At 47.0% G+C, this 17,819-nt stretch overlaps 2 protein-coding genes across 3 annotated transcripts; both read left to right on the forward strand.

The window, feature by feature from the left end:
• The first annotated feature begins 6,692 nt into the window (after positions 1 to 6,692).
• LOC112872306 (transmembrane 9 superfamily member 1-like) lies at positions 6,693 to 10,984 on the forward strand. Its single transcript, XM_025935698.1, has 12 exons — positions 6,693 to 6,870; positions 7,417 to 7,609; positions 7,698 to 7,802; positions 7,944 to 7,961; positions 8,038 to 8,126; positions 8,203 to 8,355; positions 8,536 to 8,670; positions 8,761 to 8,927; positions 9,489 to 9,583; positions 9,675 to 10,048; positions 10,151 to 10,424; positions 10,497 to 10,984. Exons 1-12 carry the CDS (start codon positions 6,784 to 6,786, stop codon positions 10,562 to 10,564), a joined length of 1,758 nt encoding a protein of 585 aa, XP_025791483.1. The 5' UTR covers positions 6,693 to 6,783; the 3' UTR covers positions 10,565 to 10,984.
• A 574-nt stretch (positions 10,985 to 11,558) lies between these two features.
• Positions 11,559 to 17,508, forward strand: LOC112892094 (putative pentatricopeptide repeat-containing protein At5g40405). 2 transcript variants are annotated; one of them, XR_003228666.1, is made up of 5 exons: positions 13,710 to 14,654; positions 15,550 to 16,739; positions 16,839 to 16,941; positions 17,032 to 17,285; positions 17,368 to 17,508. XR_003228666.1 is itself a non-coding variant. In XM_025959174.1 (3 exons), exon 1 carries the CDS (start codon positions 11,605 to 11,607, stop codon positions 13,357 to 13,359), a length of 1,755 nt encoding a protein of 584 aa, XP_025814959.1. In that variant the 5' UTR covers positions 11,559 to 11,604; the 3' UTR covers positions 13,360 to 13,486; positions 13,742 to 14,654; positions 15,550 to 16,034. The 2 variants fall into 2 exon arrangements, 1 of the variants encoding a protein (XP_025814959.1); XM_025959174.1 differs by lacking the exons at positions 16,839 to 16,941; positions 17,032 to 17,285; positions 17,368 to 17,508 and adding an exon at positions 11,559 to 13,486 and having other exon boundaries at positions 13,742 to 14,654; positions 15,550 to 16,034.
• Positions 17,509 to 17,819: the final 311 nt, after the last annotated feature.

Here is a 17,819-nt window from a genome sequence, read left to right on the forward strand (position 1 = left end):
GATTTCTTCTGTCACTGGAAAGCAGCACTTCGAGAATTTGGAGGCCATTCAGGTAAGGCCACCATTTGGATTTCACCTGCAGGCAGGAACTCTGAATGCGGAGCCGCGGCTCATAAAACTTCCATGGTGTCACTGGCTCAGTTAGACTTCAGTACTTATCCCCCTGTAGATGATTTTATAGCCACTGGACTCGCAACTTCCTGCGATTCCATCAAGAGTCAGTTTATAGCTGTAACTTTCTGTTGATATTCATGCTCATATGATCATGCAGTGATAACTGTTATTTACCTCCATGGGCGAATAGAGAGGGGAAAAAACTGAGTTGCTTGGTGTTGCTTTCTTAACTTCATATGTCAAGACGACTGTTGAGTGCGTAGCGGAAATGGGCCCAGCCCGCTATATCCACAAGCCGGCACCCTACCATGTCCAGATCCACCGAAGCCCAACCAACCAAGGTCTCGAACATAACTCAATCCAAAAGCGGAAATAGGCCCAGCCCGCTATATCCACAAGCCGGCACCCTACCATGTCTACATCCACCGAAGTCCAACAACCAAGGTCTCGAACCTAACTCAATCCAAAAGACTAGCCTGATGGGTCAGGGCTGCCCCACCTTATATTTGTGCTCCCCCATTGTCAATTTCCGATGTGGGATTAAATCTAACAATCTCCCCTGCCAACCCATGTGATCTCATGGCAGGATGTTCTCTAGGCCCCGAGTCCAACTCTCCAGCCATACACAACCCGTGTGACCTTCACAAGCAACCCGAGTCCAACTCTCCAGCCATACACAACCCGTGTGACCTTCCGAAGATGTTCACGGGCTCCCCCGTCATCATGTGACCCTGGACATATTTCAGATTTCTCAACCTTCGGCTGTAACACCACTTGTTGAGTGCGCAGCGAAAACCGGCCCGGCCCGCTATACCCACGAGTTAGCGTCCTACCAGGCCCAGTCCACCGGAGCCCAACCAACCAAGATATCGGGTCTAACTCAACCAAAAGACTAGCCTGGTGGGTGAGAGCTACCCCACCTTATATGTTGTGCTCCCACATCATTAACTTTTAATGTGGGACTAAATCTAACCGTGACCTCTACCTGATACTTAGATGCTCGGCAAATTCAATCTATGGAAACGAGAAGGAGAAAGGCCTTGGGGTCGTTCAACAAAATTTGCTTAGGCCATATAGCCTCTGCAGCTCTAAGCTTCAGTGGCGAACCGGCGATCTCTTCCTCATCCTCCACACCATCGGCGATGAGAAGAGTGAGGCCCCACTCACTCGGTCAGCCACCTGCTTTGCTTGTGCATGCTGCTGGCTTGTACTACTAGGTAGTGTTGGGAACTGGGTCGGGCCGGGCCACCCATCGAGTGAAACGCTCCGGTCTAAACAACCGGAGCTAAACATGTATTTAAACACCAGAAAACAGTCTCTGGTGAAAATACATTACACAAGTGGTGCCACAGTCATACATAGCTTTATTTATTACGTTCGATTACAATAATGATATAAACTAGGAATACAATAGTAGCGGTGATAAACACAAGGGCAAACTCTTCATCTGACATGGAGGCTTCTACTGCAACGGCACCGCTCCAGACTTGGGTATAGGGCACGAACTACTCACCTTCCTCAGGCACGAAATCAGGATCCTCTGTAATAAGTCATAGACGGGTGAGTACAAAAGTACTCAGCAAGTTCCACCTCACCCTACGGGAGGGGAATGACATGCACGACGCACATTAAGCACAATGCATTAGTAATGCAACTTATGGTATGCAACTCTTCCCGACACAACCCACAGTAGGTAGCTCACTAGTTGTCAGGACCACACCGTAGCCTGTCCATTCCGTGGACATGGACCATTCGAATGGATTCTACACTCTGCAGAAGTCGTACACTGTACCCACAAGCTCGACTGCCCGAACGGACAACCGACATAGCCGACACCCAGCCGTGGTCACGCCCCAGCCCGGCCGCACAAACCCTTGGGCCCTGACCCCAATGGTCTATACCCATGAACCATCCCTGCGACCGTCAGGCTAACCAGTGGGATTATGCTAAGTCCGGCCCATAACGGAACCTGTGGTCATACTAAAGTAAGCTAGGTGAGATGTCAAAACAATTCGGTCCTTATGGTTCACCAGGGCAGCAACCATCCCTCAACATGTCAACTCGAGCCTACCTCCACGATAGCACTCACCTGCCAGTCTACCACCACGATAGCGCTGGCTCCAGCATACCCACCTGCCCTAGCCTCAGCCAAATCCCTTCATATCCTAGTCTCAACTCTGGATATGCATGACTACTCATATGCATGTATGAGCACACTCAATCACTCAAGCACCGATATATGTAATCGATCCTAAACTAGGACTACAACTAGACGTCCTCACATGGATGCAACCGCTCACGTAGGGGTCAATAAAACTTGCCTTCGCTTACGTACGCGTCGGCGGTGGCGGCTTCCTGCTCGCGGTACGGGTCTTCTGGCTCCGGCCCGCTGTACTGGCCTTCGTACTCCTTGACAGGCTCCTCCTCGATCACTCCGTGATCTACGGCGGAAACGGCACAACCGGCAAATAAACACAAGCAAGCTATAAAATAAGATCAAATGGAGATAAAAATAGGAGGAATAGATAGTATATGATTTGTGGAGAGTTTAGAAAAAAGAGTTACGTGAAAAGGAGTTGATATGAAGGAGATATTGGGTTTACAGTATTGGTTGGTATTCAAATAGAATGATTTGGATTAGGTGTCACGGCCTGGTGGGTGTTTTGGGCCTTTATTAGTATTGCGGAGTTAATGGTCAGGGAGCTGCCTGCTATCTCACCTTGGCGCGGAACAGCTCGAGGAAGAGGGTTAACTGTTGGAGCTTCGTCTCGTGAGTGAGCTGGGCTCGTGAGAAGTGGTTCAGCTGGCGGAGTGAAGCGGCTCGGTGTGCTTGGGCTGATGATGGGGTTCGTCACGGCCTTGCTCCTTTTATAGGCGAGGGGAGCAGCAGCGGCGTCGCACAGGGACGGGCGTCGGCGTGGGCTGCGGCAGTTCGCCGTCAACTCAAACAGTGGCAGCCCTGAAGGCGCGAGCGTCGAGACGGCAAAGCCGGCGAGGACGCTGCAGTGGCGTGGGCGAGGTGGGGACGCGGAGGTGGGCGGCACGGCGCGGTGCCGACGGTAGTGCGCGGTCCCGTCGTGGGGCCGGCGTGTCGCGCGTGCGAGAGCGAGAGCGAGCGCGGGTGGGGACGGCAGGGAGGGGCGTCAGCTTCCTTTATAGACGAGGTGAGGCGGTTCGCGCGGCTGAAAAATATCTCGGCCGGCACTGTGCGCAACTACCCCGATTTATGGCAAGGTGGGTGCCGCCATATTTGCATGATGAGTTATTTTAAGGTCAATGGTGTGGGTATTCTGTGGCTTACAGCGAATGATGAAGTTATGGCGAAGAAGGTAGGTGCTGTCATGATTATCTAGGAATTATGGCGTGGTACGGTAACCCGAGAGGCTTCTATAGAAAGGGGCGAGGTGATTTTTGTCGTAGGTGCAAGCATGCGTATGCTGTTTACTGAAGGGAACGAATGTACTAACGCAAGGCAAGAGTATAAAATAGTCAGTCTAGTAGTTACGTAATAACTCTTATAACGTTAGTATTATTTTACGTTACTAGTTTAACCGGGAGTCTAACACTTATAAAAACACTTACGTTATTGGAGCGACAAGGTTACGAAGAAACACACACCTTTAAGTGGCTAGTCCAACACTCACCCTCCTAGCTCTACCACAACTCATCTATCTTACTCATGGGTGGATGCCACGTCAAAAGAGAGGGCTCTATTTATAGGTCAAGGGGAGCCATGGTCTCACTCTTGCTTAGTGAAGAAGGAATTAGAGGGTTGACTTGAAAATATCCCACTATTGCTTAGTGGAGAAGGAACTAGAGGGTTACCTTAAAAATATCTTTCAATGGTGATGAAAACTGGAATGTTACATCGTGCCCCAAAGCCCGGGATGCTTTGCCTGCCGGATCAGGCAGGAGCTACTCGCAGTCACAAGAAACGCGTCACAGAAGCAGAAGAAAGAGGGACGGCAGATGGGCCAGCCCAACTCCCCCGCTTATCACCGCCTCCTCCGCTCCGGCATCGCTCCCCGCCACCATCCCTACCCAGTCACCATCTCCCACCGTCCCGGTGGGCGGCGTCTGCCCGCCTCGCCGCCGTCTCAACCGACCCCACTGCCGGTCCAGCGGCCTCTGACGATCCTCTCTAGATCTGGCGGCCTCCGGACCTCCAACCCCGGCAACCCCGAACCTTAATCTCGGCGGCGTGACCAGCGGTGACGGTGGCGCGAGGCCACCGAAGCAACATTGGACCGCTGGTGGGCCTTTTGTGATGTGTCCTATGACAGTCGTGTGCGCGACCTTGATTATTCACGCCTCCAGAGGAGCCGAGGAACGAGGCACGATGGGCCTTATCGTGCCGGCCGGCACAAGCCCGGTCCTAACGTGTGATAGACACAGTTGAGCCAATTTATATTGCCTTCTGTACTCACCTAGTCGATTCACGTAGATGGCCCACCTCACGTCAAATTTAAATACTAACATGTCCCCTCATTGGTTGGCTCTTACCTCATTTGACGCATCATCACACATGCACGTGCCCTGCTAACCTGTGTCGTTGCATGGAATGGAAGTGTGGAAACGGACAAAGGGTGGTAAATGCCTCTGGCCATGTTCGTGCCGGGTCGGCCCAGGAACGGCCTGCTTCTCGTGCCGGTCCTGGCCGCCCATCGTGCCCCATATGGAGGTCCAGCACGGGCCACTGTTCATGCCGGCCAGCCCGGCTTACTTCGTCCCGTCCCGTGTTTGGACCAGGCCGTGAGCTGGCCCAAAAAGCATGGCCCATCGCTTCAACTGGGTAGCACAAGTTTGACCACGACGGCTAGAATAAACAATGCCCACGCGAGAGCGTTCCAAGCACAGAAGATGCAGAGCCTGGCACAGCCTGCATCCTCGCGGCATCGTCGCCGATCCCTAGACGAGGCGGCGAGGAGATTCATCCCTGGAGAGAGAGAGAGAGAGGGGGGGGGGGGGGGGGGGGGAGGGAGATTGCAGTGTGATCTGTAGGTTCTGCCGTGATTTCGAAAAAAAAAATTCTGAGGTTTATTGCCGATTTCCAGCGGACGGCGCGTGGCGTGCAGCCGCCGAAAAGAAAAGCAAAAGTGCTGACTTGTGCGTGGATCCATTCGTGGCATTGCTCGTTTTTCCGCGCATGTGACCGGGCACTTTTCGTGCTTTGAACTCCAGACTCCAGAGTCACCTTCACTTCAGTATCCATTCCACCGCGTGCTCTCCGTTCGACAGTGCTCTCCGTGATCGGAGTTACTCCCTCCGTCAAAAAAAAATACAATTCTCATTTTTCAATAGATCAGACAATTTAAACTTTAAATAAAGTTATATAAAAAATAATAATATTCATAATACAAAATAAGTACCATTACATTAGTTGTAGAATATATTTTCATAATAAATTTATTTAGAGACATATGCGCTCGCATATTATTTACAATAAATTTGGTTAAATTTGAACTAGTTTGATCGGCATAGATTCCATAATTATATTCTTTTATGGACAGAGAGAGTACCTTTACTCCCAATTCATAGTCAGAGGTTCCGGTGTGTGCGTGTGCCATGAGTTACCATTGCACTCAATTCTTAAACGAAAAAAGTTCAGTTTACATTCTCGAACTATTATAAAAATCTGATTTTAATCTTAAACTATAAAATTAGATAGCTGAGATCATCCAACTGCCACAAAACGGACAAATTTAGCCCTTTGAGTGATTTTAAAGGTATTTTTTATTTATAAAAATTTAAAATACTTAAATTTAAACTACAAAATTTATAAATGATTCATTTTAAACGAAATATATGAAACATATGCCAATATTTTTCTAAAAATATAACCTATCTGTTGTCACTCTACTTGTTTGTTATCCGTATGCAATTTTTCATCTTTCTAGTATTTATGTTTTTAGTTATGCTTACTATTTTTTAATAAAGAAGATACAAATAGAGCAACTACAAATAGGTTATATTTTTAGAAAAATTTTGATACTAATTATATATTTTTCTAACTTAAAATAAATTAGTTTTGCTTTTTTTTAAGATCTAACTTCAAGTGTTTATTTCTAAATAGAGTGGAGCTAGTATCTTTTTTAAAAATGAAAGAAATGAAGTTAGGGCTACAAATTTTGATACGACAAGTGGGCATGCTTGGTTCCCCATCACAGTTTGCCATATCTGACCTTAAATAAGTTTGATTAAATTCAAAAGGTTTAGTTGGGAACTAACTTTTAGCAAGATTCTTTTAGACTCAGCACATCCTAGAGTCAAAAGTACAGCAATATTTTTTTTCTTTGAATTTTTTCCTATTTTATAAAAGTGTAGCAATATTTCTTTATACGCTTCGAATTTCTTTGGCATATTTTCTTATAGTTGTCCACACCTGCCTAAAGTTAAGTGTGGTTGGTAACCGGATAGACTCCTTAAATTTGACCATTACTAACAGTAATTTTAGTTTGATAAAGGAAATGAGTAGTAATAATTTAAAGGAAAAAACCTGACCCTGCAGACTGTAGTCTGCACGACCGCAGAGCACGGCGTGTTTGTACACTTCCCTCAAAAACCTCCGGCTTCCCCCGGGCTGACCCCTGCACGCCTCTCCAAACACAAGCGGGGAAAAGAACAGAGACGCGAGCACCGCCCCGCGCCGGCCGGCCATTCACTTCGCCAATGGCCTCCGCCGGCGGCGCCGCGCTCGCTGCCCTCGCGCTCCTCGTCCTCCTCCCCGTTGCCGCCGCCTCCGACTCCGACCACAAGGTGGGTACCCGACCGACGCGTCCGCCCGCATCTCCTGCTCCGTCAGAAGCGAGCGCGCTAGCTACATGCGCGTCGGAAAACCAGCTTCCTGGTGCCGCGCCCTCCCTGCCGCGGCGGCCGGCTCGGTCTGCGTGCTAGGCTCCGCCCGCCGTTAGATCCGCGCTCGCTCGGGGTCAGATCTGCGTGGCGCCGGCCCGTGTGGGCGGGATCTCTGGGTGGTACGCGCGCGGGATCGAGCCGTTGCGCGGGCGCTAGATCAACCTTTGCCAGTGGCGGATTGCAGATTGGGAGTGAAAATGAGTGAGGCGTTGTGCAGATTATTAAACCTCAACGTTCGACCTGTTGAAGTGCATGTTCTAGGACTTGTGTCTCCATTACATTCAGCTACCTATTGCTTATGATACGTAATGTAGTTGGTCTGCAATGCCTGGCCTCTAATTGTGTGATTTAGGTGACTTTCGTGCCCGTCGTGTACTACGGAAAGAGGGTCTTCCGTCAGGAAGTTGTTTCATTCTTCGACCTGATCACCGCTGCTGTTTCTTGCAGTACCAAGCAGATGAGCCCGTGACGCTCTGGGTGAACAAGGTTGGCCCGTACAACAACCCGCAGGAGACGTACAACTACTACAGCCTCCCGTTCTGCCATGCAACAGAAAACCATGTGCACAAGTGGGGAGGGCTTGGCGAGGTCCTTGGTGGGAATGAACTCATCGACAGCCAGATTGACATCAAGTTCAGGAGTGAGTGAGCTATGCATTTTTCTGTGTCCTGCTTCAGTACTTTAACATTGAAGTGGGAAGGTGCACTGACTATCATGCTTTGTCTCAGAGAATGTTGACAAGGGCACCATTTGTTCTCTTGATCTTGATCCTGACAAGGCCAAGCAATTATCAGATGCGATTGAAAACTCATATTGGTTTGAATTCTTCATTGGTAAGTTACCTACTCTTCATTAAATAATGTGCCTACTGACTGATTTAATTGATAATTAGATTTATATGCACTTGATCTACTGACTTAAGACTGATTTCCTTTTCTGGATATGCTACCCTCTGCTACTGTTCTTCATTCAAGATGATTTGCCTCTGTGGGGTATGTATGTACTCCTCGTTTTATTTATATGCTCTCTTTAAGACCTTCCGTAGCCTTATCTTTTTCAGATCTTCAGGTTTTGTTGGAGAGGCAGACAGAAACAATGATAACAAATATTTCCTTTTCACGCACAAGAATATTGTCATCAGATACAATGGGAATCAGGTTTGTGTTTAACTAACACGAGCATATATCACTTTCCTTCACATAACTATGATTGCTTACCATCCTGTTCCTGCAGATTATCCATGTTAATCTTACTCAAGAAAGTCCAAAGCTTATTGATGCGAATAAGGCAATGGACATGACATATTCTGTCAAGTGGGAACCAACAAACATAACATTTGCTCATCGCTTTGATGTGTACCTGGACTATCCTTTCTTTGAACACCAGGTAACTGGTATATGGTTTTGCAATTAAAGAAAATATTCTTGGCTCTTGGGAACTAAAATTTACAATACCAATTTTTCACTACTATCATTTTCTTTAACTGTGTCCAACATATTCTAATTGGCACACAGCATATATTCTTGATTTGTATTCTCTGATCACAGATATTGCCTGTGATTGCAGATTCACTGGTTCTCAATTTTCAATTCTTTCATGATGGTTATCTTTCTCACTGGACTAGTGTCAATGATACTGATGCGGACTCTCAGAAATGATTATGCAAAATATGCTCGTGATGATGATGATATTGAAACTCTGGTAATTTTCTATACAGATGATATGCATATACTATTCTTTCAGTAATGTTTTAAAAAATTCAGCTGTTGATATACTCTTATCATGTATCAGGAAAGAGATGTCAATGAAGAATCTGGATGGAAGCTTGTGCATGGTGATGTTTTCAGGCCTCCTAGAAATCTGGTTCTTCTGTCATCTCTTGTTGGTATTGGCACACAGTTGGCAGCACTTATTTTGCTAGTAATTTTGCTGGCAATCATTGGAATGTTGTACATTGGGTATGCACTTAATTTACAATGTTGCTTCATAAAATACCTTTCTCTTTACATGCAGCTTCTAGTAAAGCCAGCATTGTAATGAATCTGCCAGAGTTGGTATTGTTTCATTATACTTTGCCTTTCCAAAGGTCATATACATTTGATGTTACAAACATAAAACTTGCTAAATCTCATATTTCCTATAAGTAGAACCTTTGAGTAGCATAGTCTGGTTGTTTTTTGTGCTGCAGTCTCATCCTAGAGACATAATGCTTGAAGAATCTTCTAATGAAATCCAGACCCATTTCCTTGATCTATCCCCTTGTTCTTTAACTATTTAAAGTGTTCCTATGGTCTCCAAAAAGAAAAAAAATGTTCCTAGGAAAATTTTGTGCCCCACCATAATCCTAATAATTCTTGGTGTTTATGTATATTTAGAATTATGACATCTTACCTATCTATCACAAGCAACTGCACAATTTTAATATAAAGCATGCTGCTTCTATTTTATTTTCTTGAAGGATAATTGTTCTTAGTTATACTACAGAAAATGTCACTCACCACGTGTTCTTATTCTGCCAGGCGAGGAGCTATCGTCACAACATTCATTGTTTGTTATGCTCTTACTTCGTTCATCTCTGGATATGTCAGTGGTGCACTGTATTCACGGCATGGGGGTACGGGCATATTTGTCATGTAAAATGGGACTACGTACCTATGTTTCTCATGAGGTCCTGACTTGTTTTAAATCCCTTTTTTGATGAGCAGGGAAAAACTGGATCAAGGCAATGGCCATGACAGCATCACTTTTCCCATTTATGTGCTTTGGAATTGGTCTAGTGCTTAACACTATTGCTATATTCTACGGATCATTAGCTGCCATACCGTTCGGTACGATGGTGGTTGTTTTTATCCTGTGGGCCTTCATCTCTTTCCCTCTTGCTCTTTTGGGAACTGTTGTTGGTAGAAACTGGAGCGGCGCCCCAAACAATCCGTGCAGAGTAAAGACTATCCCTCGTCCTATTCCTGAGAAGAAATGGTACCTCACACCATCTGTCATTGCCCTTATGGGAGGACTGCTTCCTTTCGGTAGTATCTTCATTGAGATGTACTTTGTCTTCACATCGTTTTGGAATTATAAGGTATGGAGTACTACTCTGTTTTGTTCATCGTCATTGTTTCATTACTAAGGAAGCTTGGGAGTTAATGCTGACGCCTCTTCCTTTTCTATCAACTATTGACAGGTGTACTATGTTTATGGGTTCATGTTGCTGGTCTTTCTGATCCTCATAATTGTAACCATCTGTGTAACAGTTGTTGGTACATATTTCTTGCTAAACGCTGAGAACTACCACTGGCAGTGGACTTCATTCTTCTCTGCTGCTTCCACTGCCGTGTATGTTTACCTCTACTCCATATATTATTACCACATGAAGACCAAGATGTCAGGATTCTTTCAGACGAGCTTCTACTTCGGCTACACCCTAATGTTCTGCTTAGGATTAGGAACACTATGTGGTAAGATCTGCGCTCGACATATACAAAACTCCAGTGTGATTTCAATTGATATTGTTTGGTTGTTTAATCCAGGTGCCGTAGGATATCTTGGATCGACATTGTTCGTGAGGAGGATCTACAGGAATATAAAGTGTGACTAAATGAAGAAAATGTCAACCCCAATCCTGAGGGTGGCGGAGGAAACTGCATACCAGAGCCTTGTTTCTTTGACGACCATTCATTCATCTATCTGCCGCCAAGAAGCCAGGGCATTTTTTTTGTGGAATATGATTTATTCGGACGAGCTGCAAGCCCTTCACTTGTCCTCTTTGTTTCTCTTTGATCTCGCTTGGGGCGATAAATTTTCATGTTAGTTACATAGCAGCGATTGTAGTTGTTGAGTAGGAGCTCTAGTATATATCACAGTTGTTATCCTTGAACCCATCTGAACCTGTATTGATGGGTATAAACTGTAACATCCACGTTACCTGATGTATGATGATAAACACAATTCCAAAAGATCAATCCTTTTCAGCCTTAGGCTTGAGGCTTGAGCATTTTGAGAGGTTATGAGGTAAATTAAAAAAAAGGCTCGGTGGTGTAATTGAAAGTGAAATTAGATTAGCACTGTCTCGAAGATGTGTACTCTGGAAAATGCTACCCAAATGGAGTCTCTGACAGCATGTCCACCTCGGATATTTCCCCTAAAATTACTCGTGTCGTTGTACTATTTTTCAGTCAAAGTCAAATGAGCTTATTTTTTTTGGCGAAAAGAAAACTAGTTAAATGTTCAACACGTCGGTATAGATATTGAGAAATGAAATGGGCATTAATTGGCAAAATCCCATTTGTGGTTAAACGAAATTTAGACAGCAAACTTCAAGTTTGATGTTAACGTTACATCAGAGCATTTTTTTTATTGTAGTCCAAAAACATTTGAAATTGAAACCAATCCTTGAGATTCTATCAGGAAACGTGATAAATTTACCGGAATTTTAGAGAAATCATTTAAATTTCACATGATTCGGGATTTTAGAGAAAATACATAAATTTCCATATGAATCCAGAATTTCAGAGAGAATTTTGTTTTGCAGACTAGCAAAACGGTACTCAAACCCTGTACGCACCAGCGCGCGCTCTGGCCGTAAACCCATCTCGTCTCGCCGGGCAGCGGTCCGGCTCCAGCTCGCTCCCGGTTGCCATGCCCGCCCGTCGCCACCGCCACCGCTTCCTCGCGGCACTCGTCGGGCTCCGACCCGCCGCCGCCGGTTTCTCCACGGCGCCGTCCCAAGGTTGCCCGCTACACGCCGCGCTCGCGCGCCGGGGCGCCCCAGCGGCGGCCGCGTTCGCTCTCTACTCCCGCATCCGCGCCGCAGCCTCGCCGACCCCCTACACCTTCTCCCTCCTCCTCGCCTCCCTCGCCTCGTCCTCGCCCCGCGCTCCCTCCCCCGCCGCAGGCGGATGCGATGGCCTCGCCGCCGCGGGGCTCGCGCACGCGCAGGCGCTCAAGTGCGGCGCGCTCGCGCACACCGTCGTCACCAACTGCCTCCTCAAGCTCTACTGCGCGCTCGGCCTCCTGCCCGACGCGCGCAGGGTGTTCGACACGACCGGCGCTGCCGCGCTGGACGCCGTCTCCTGGAACACTATAGTGTCGGGATATGGCAAGAGCGGCGACCTGGAGGCCGCGCGTGAGCTATTCGTCAGAATGCCCGACAGGAGCCTAGTTTCCTGGAGCGCGATGGTCGACGCGTGCATTCGCGCGGAGCAGTTCAGCGAGGCGCTGAGGGTGTTTGATCGGATGATGGAGGAGGGATTTAGGCCAGACGCAGTAGTGCTGGTCAGCATGCTCAAGGCTTGCGCACATCTTGGTGCTGTTGAGAGGGGGCGGTGGGTTCATAGGTATCTGGAAGCAGAGGGGTTTGGGAGGAGGCCAGGGAATGTCATGCTTGAGACTGCGCTTGTGGATATGTATTCCAAGTGCGGGTGCATGGAGGAGGCGTGGCAGGTCTTTGACGGAGTTCGGAGCCATGATGTGGTGCTGTGGAATGCAATGATTGGCGGGCTTGCGACCAATGGTCATGGCAAGCGTGCAATTGAGTTGTTCAGAAGGATGCTTGAGAAGGGGTTTGTGCCGAATGAGTCAACATTTGTCGTTGTTTTGTGTGCGTGCACCCACGCAGGGCGTGTGGATGAAGGAAAGCAGGTTTTCAGGTCCATGCGGGACCATGGGGTTGAGCCCCGGAGGGAGCACTACGGATGCTTGGCTGATCTCCTTGGACGTGCAGGGCTTGTGGAAGAAGCTGAAGCTGTGTTATTGGACATGCCAATGGAGCCACATGCATCACAGTGGGGGTCTCTAATGTCATCGTGCCTGATGCACAACAACATTGTTGTGGGCGAACGTGTGGGAAAGAAACTTATTGAGCTAGAGCCTGATGATGGTGGACGTTATGTTGTTCTGTTCAATCTATATGCAGTCAATGGTTTATGGGAAGATGCAAAAGCTGTTCGGCAGATGATGGAGGAGAGAGGAGCCAAGAAGGAGACGGGCTTGAGCTTTATAGAGTGGAATGGTTTGGTCCATGAATTCATGTCAGGGGATACTAGACACCCCCAAACAAGGATGATCTATGCATTATTGGAAGACATGGAACGGAGGTTACAACTGATTGGTTATGTCAAGGATACCAGCCGAGTGCTTATAGACATGGACGACGAGGAAGATAAGGGCAGTACCTTATCCTACCACAGTGAGAGGCTTGCATTAGCATTTGGAATCCTAAACATTCCCCATGACATGCCTATTCGTATTGTCAAGAACCTTCGAGTGTGCCGTGACTGCCATGTGCATGCCAAACTTGTATCCAAGCTCTACCAGCGTGAGATCATTGTGCGTGACCGCCATCGCTTCCACTTGTTCCGTGATGGGGTTTGCTCCTGCAATGACTATTGGTGAAATTGCTACTGACTACTGGGTATGACATGGTTATCAACATCAATCAGAAAACAGCAACTAAAACAGATTATCAGATGACACATGACTGTTACAACCAAGGTGAATGTGGAGGATAAGAGAAACCATGGTAAAATTTCTCATCATACTATTTTTTCCCAATATCATATATCATGAATAATGTTCTCTTTATATGAAAAAGTAAACATTTTAGAGCTTTTTTAAGATGTAAATGGCTTCAACCATTTCTCTCTTTTTTTCTCATTTCTGTTTTCTGAATATTATTGACTGAAGTGTGAATTTCTTGACTAAACAGTGGTTCTTTCGTTTGTTCTTCATTGTACTCTTATTCTTCTACTCACTAGTCACTTTGTCTTGCTACTAGGTTCCCCGTGTTGATCTCTATGTAAGACTGAATTTCCCCGAGAACAGAATCTGATACTGCATAGACTGCTGTTGCAGTCTGCATTTCCTGATGACCAATATCTGTGGAGGACGGCCTACCATTTCCTTCTAAAGTTCCTGCCTCCCGTACCTCATCCAGTTTGGAGTCCCAATGCTTGGCTAATTTTGTCTCGTTGTCACTCAAAAGTCAGAATCAAACAAAGGACTGGTTGATCTTGAGGCTGGTTTCTGATGTTTAACATTGGTTATTGTGATCTCCGATTTCATCTTCTGAACCTCGGCTCAAGTTATCCCCTGCCAAAGTCAACTTGATTTGAGGCCTGGGGCCATCAGAATCAGATGCTCGCTTGGAGTCATGAAAGATCTCAATAAGTCATAACAGTCAATCCTGTGTCTTGGTTGATGATATATGGAACCTTGGAAGCTTTTGATGGGCAAATTCAGAGTTGAAGCCAGGTGATGGTGCAGGTGGAAAGCAGTTGTACGTTTTCAGGTGGCAGCAGATTCAGCTGTAGATGTTTGTCATCCTGTGGTGACGGCGTCGAGAAGGGAAGAAATACCGAAGCCGCCTGCCGGCCGAAGGAAAGCATCTTGTTCCGCTGACCCTGAGGCTGAGAGATCGAGGCCCTTCCAGCAGAGTCTATCCTCTCCTCTCCTCTGCTCTCCTCTCTCTCTCTCTCTCTCTCTCTCTCTCTCTCTCTCTCTCTCAGTTCCGATGGACTACTCAAGTGGCGCGTCGGCGTCGGGGAGGGCGCGTGCGCGGTGGTGCTACTGCCGCTGCTTCCGCCGGTGGTGCCGCTGCTTCTGCGGCTGCTACTGCTGCAACTGCTTCCCCGACGAGCCCCACGACGAACCCCGCGCCGCCGCCTACGCCTAGGGTCCCGGGCTCTCAGGTGCCGATCCTTCCGCCTCCTCTCGACTAAACTAACTTCATCCGTGCCACGCGCACCCTCGATTCGGACTTCGGAGACCGTCGACGTGATTTGCTGGGTGGTTACTCTGTTGATCGCGTGATCGGGCAGGGTAGGTCCTCCGAACTGGAGTCTTGTGTTCGGATTGGACTGGATGTAGCCTGTTGACTGCTGTGTTGCCTTCTGTCATTCTGTTGAAACCGTGATTGTGTCGCCGTCCTGTTGGGACTTCGGGTGGAGCAGTCTGCACTGATTCGTGCACTCTGCATCAGTTAGAGCTTTCAGGGTTTAGCGCTGCATGTTCTGGCAACTAGTCAGGAATCGATATAATTAAGCAGCCTTCGATTCCACGGATGACTTTAGATTGTATGCTTCCTTCTGAACAATAGTAATTCATGCCCAGAAGCAGGCCAGGCCTTCAATTGTTACTCTTATTTGTCGCCATTTAAGCTCATATGCTCTGATTATGTGCTGAACAGCTGAGATGCGCACCATTGATGTGTGTAGAGTGGTAAGGACAGATCCCGGGGGACACTGTTTAGGTTTCATCAATAGGTGGCAGTTGATCACACTGGACTGATGGTGCGGTTGTGCATACATGAGTTGCTCTACTCTGCAAATTCACTCGATTGATGACACAAGTTAACCGATGTTGGATATTCTGATTTAGTTGATCTAGTATCAGCTATCTAAAAGTAATAAATCTTGAATATTTTCCATTCCATTAGGTACCCTTAGGATGTTGGCTTCTTATTTCGCATGTTTACAATACCACACAGTTATTCATTGTCTTAGCATTATGCTTCTGCTGTTTGTACCATAGGAATACGCGAACAAAAGGTTTTGTTTTGACCTTTATTATGTTTCATTTCATCAGGGAGACGCTCATATAGGAATATGAGCACCGTGGGGAAATCGAGTACCGTCCTCATGCACACTAGGAAAATGGCTACCTTATTCTTGAAGTAGATGCTGAAGAAGATATTGCAGTTTCAGAGCTCTTTTTCAGATGGTTTCTGGACAATAAATTTGATGGTACACTAGGCGAATAGTTACTTGTGATGAGGCTGTTTAAAGTATTGTGCTCATAATGGTACCTAGATGGGAATCAAAGTAGCAATTTCTCGTAATACTAGCTAATCTGTGTGACATGGTTTGCTAAACCAAAGTTGCATACTTGTAAAATCTAACTGGCACTTTCTGCATACACTCGGATGTACATAAAAACAAAATTATATTATCTGCTTATCTCCAAAAATACTTTTGTATGTTTACGCACTCTTGTATGACTCAAAAATACTTCTGTATGTTTACACATTCTTGTATGACTATGTTCCAGATTTTGGTATATGTACTAAGGTACTTGATGAATGTCTGGATATACAATTGTGCTGTTATATTCCACATTTCTTCTCCTAACTGGGAATCCCTAGCGTTTCCAGTAACTACTTGCTGCTAATACCATTTGGTTGTGCGTGGAGAAGAAAGTTTAATTGCATTGTGTTTTACTCATTGCGTTGCCATTCTATTATTGCAAGCGGAGAAGAATATTCACAACCATGTATCAAACCTGTGACATGCTCAAGCAGCATTAACATTCCGAGCTATTTATTGTGTGCACAAACAATTGTATCAGAAACTGGTGCATTTCTGGAGGTATGCCTTGCGTCGGTGTCTGACTGAAACCCTGCACAAGTGTTAATCCTGCATGCATGCATATCCCTATTTGTCACTTGGGGCCATATGCCTGAACTGTCAGCTGCAGCTGTGCTGTTGCGTATTACATGCATCCTGTAATCGCCCACTGAAAGGTTAGTGTCAGTAATCAATATGCATTGCCGTTGTTGACTATCAGGTACCAAATCTTGTCCGCTTGCCCAGAGGAAATTGTTCACCCTGCAGCGCTGACGGCTCGTCTAGTCGTCTTCTGGATGCTAGCTCATTTCTGGTCATCCATTGCAGCAGCGTGCAGCGAGTTCCACTCCACCTGCAACATCAGCAAACAGATTGAGCAGCCTGGATGCCTCGTCAACTTCTTCTTCGTCAGCAACAGCAGCTCGATCGGAGGTAACAGCTACTCGCACACTAAAACTTTAGGAAGATTCTCGCGCTGCAAAACAAGGTTTTGCCTCGAAACTGAATAAAGACACTGGTCTGAGCAAGCAGGTCTGGTGTGTAGCAATGCATTTCAAGCTGAGCTCCGGTCCAACTACGAGTCTCCATCACGGATCGGCACGTCTGAATACTCGTGCCGACCGCTGGCTGACTGGTGAGTGACCCCGACGATCAATCATACTGTCTCATCATATGTTGATCTGGTCACACCATTTTTTTTTTAATTTTGCACGAGTGCTGCCAGTACCATCAGGCTACCAGTGCAGGCTGCCTCTCACTGTTTCGCTTGCCACCTCGCTGGCTGCCTCGCCTGAATTGAGGACCTTGAAAAGCTGAAACTAACCAGGCAACCCTGGATGAGGATGACCATGCCCTCCTGCTCTGCACTGACTGGTGATTGCAGCATCAGCTCAGCCTTCATGCTTCCCTGAACCTGAACCAAGAACCAAGATAAAAGCTCCAGTTCAGCTCTGGCCACGCCCTCACATGGTCAACAAAGTAAGAGAATTCCTCGCATTTTTGTCCACTTGTGGTCATTGGTATAGTGTGCCACAGTGCCTTTACACTTTACACCTGCCAGGCGGCCAGATCAAGGCCATCCCCTCCTCTCTTGGGGTCAACTTGGTACTGACCAGAGGGAGATCACATGCAGCAGTACTCTACTTTGTCAGATAGATGTGTCAGTCAGAATCAGGCATCAGGCTATGGGCCTGGCGATGGATGGATGGATGGGAGAGAAGAGATCTTCCATGGCAGCTTTGCCCCCAGCTCAGTTCCTACCGCGAGCAGAGTACTCTACTGCTCTACCCTGCGGTGGCGCCGCTGCTCCCGGGTCAACAACTGGATCAACCAGGCAAAAGCTTCCAGCAGAGGCGAGCTACACATCAGGGAGTTCCGATTCTGACCACTGGCTCTGTTCCTCCACCTCCCTGTTCATGTTCTAGCATAGAACTCGAATCGAGCTGCTCCAAACATGGGGAGATCTCTCTCTAGCTCGAGCCTAGAGCTAGCTAGCTAGCCGTTGAGAGGCTT

The sequence above is a fragment of the Panicum hallii genome, chromosome 1, assembly GCF_002211085.1.
Source record: "Panicum hallii strain FIL2 chromosome 1, PHallii_v3.1, whole genome shotgun sequence".
In the NCBI taxonomy this organism is placed as follows: domain Eukaryota; kingdom Viridiplantae; phylum Streptophyta; class Magnoliopsida; order Poales; family Poaceae; genus Panicum; species Panicum hallii.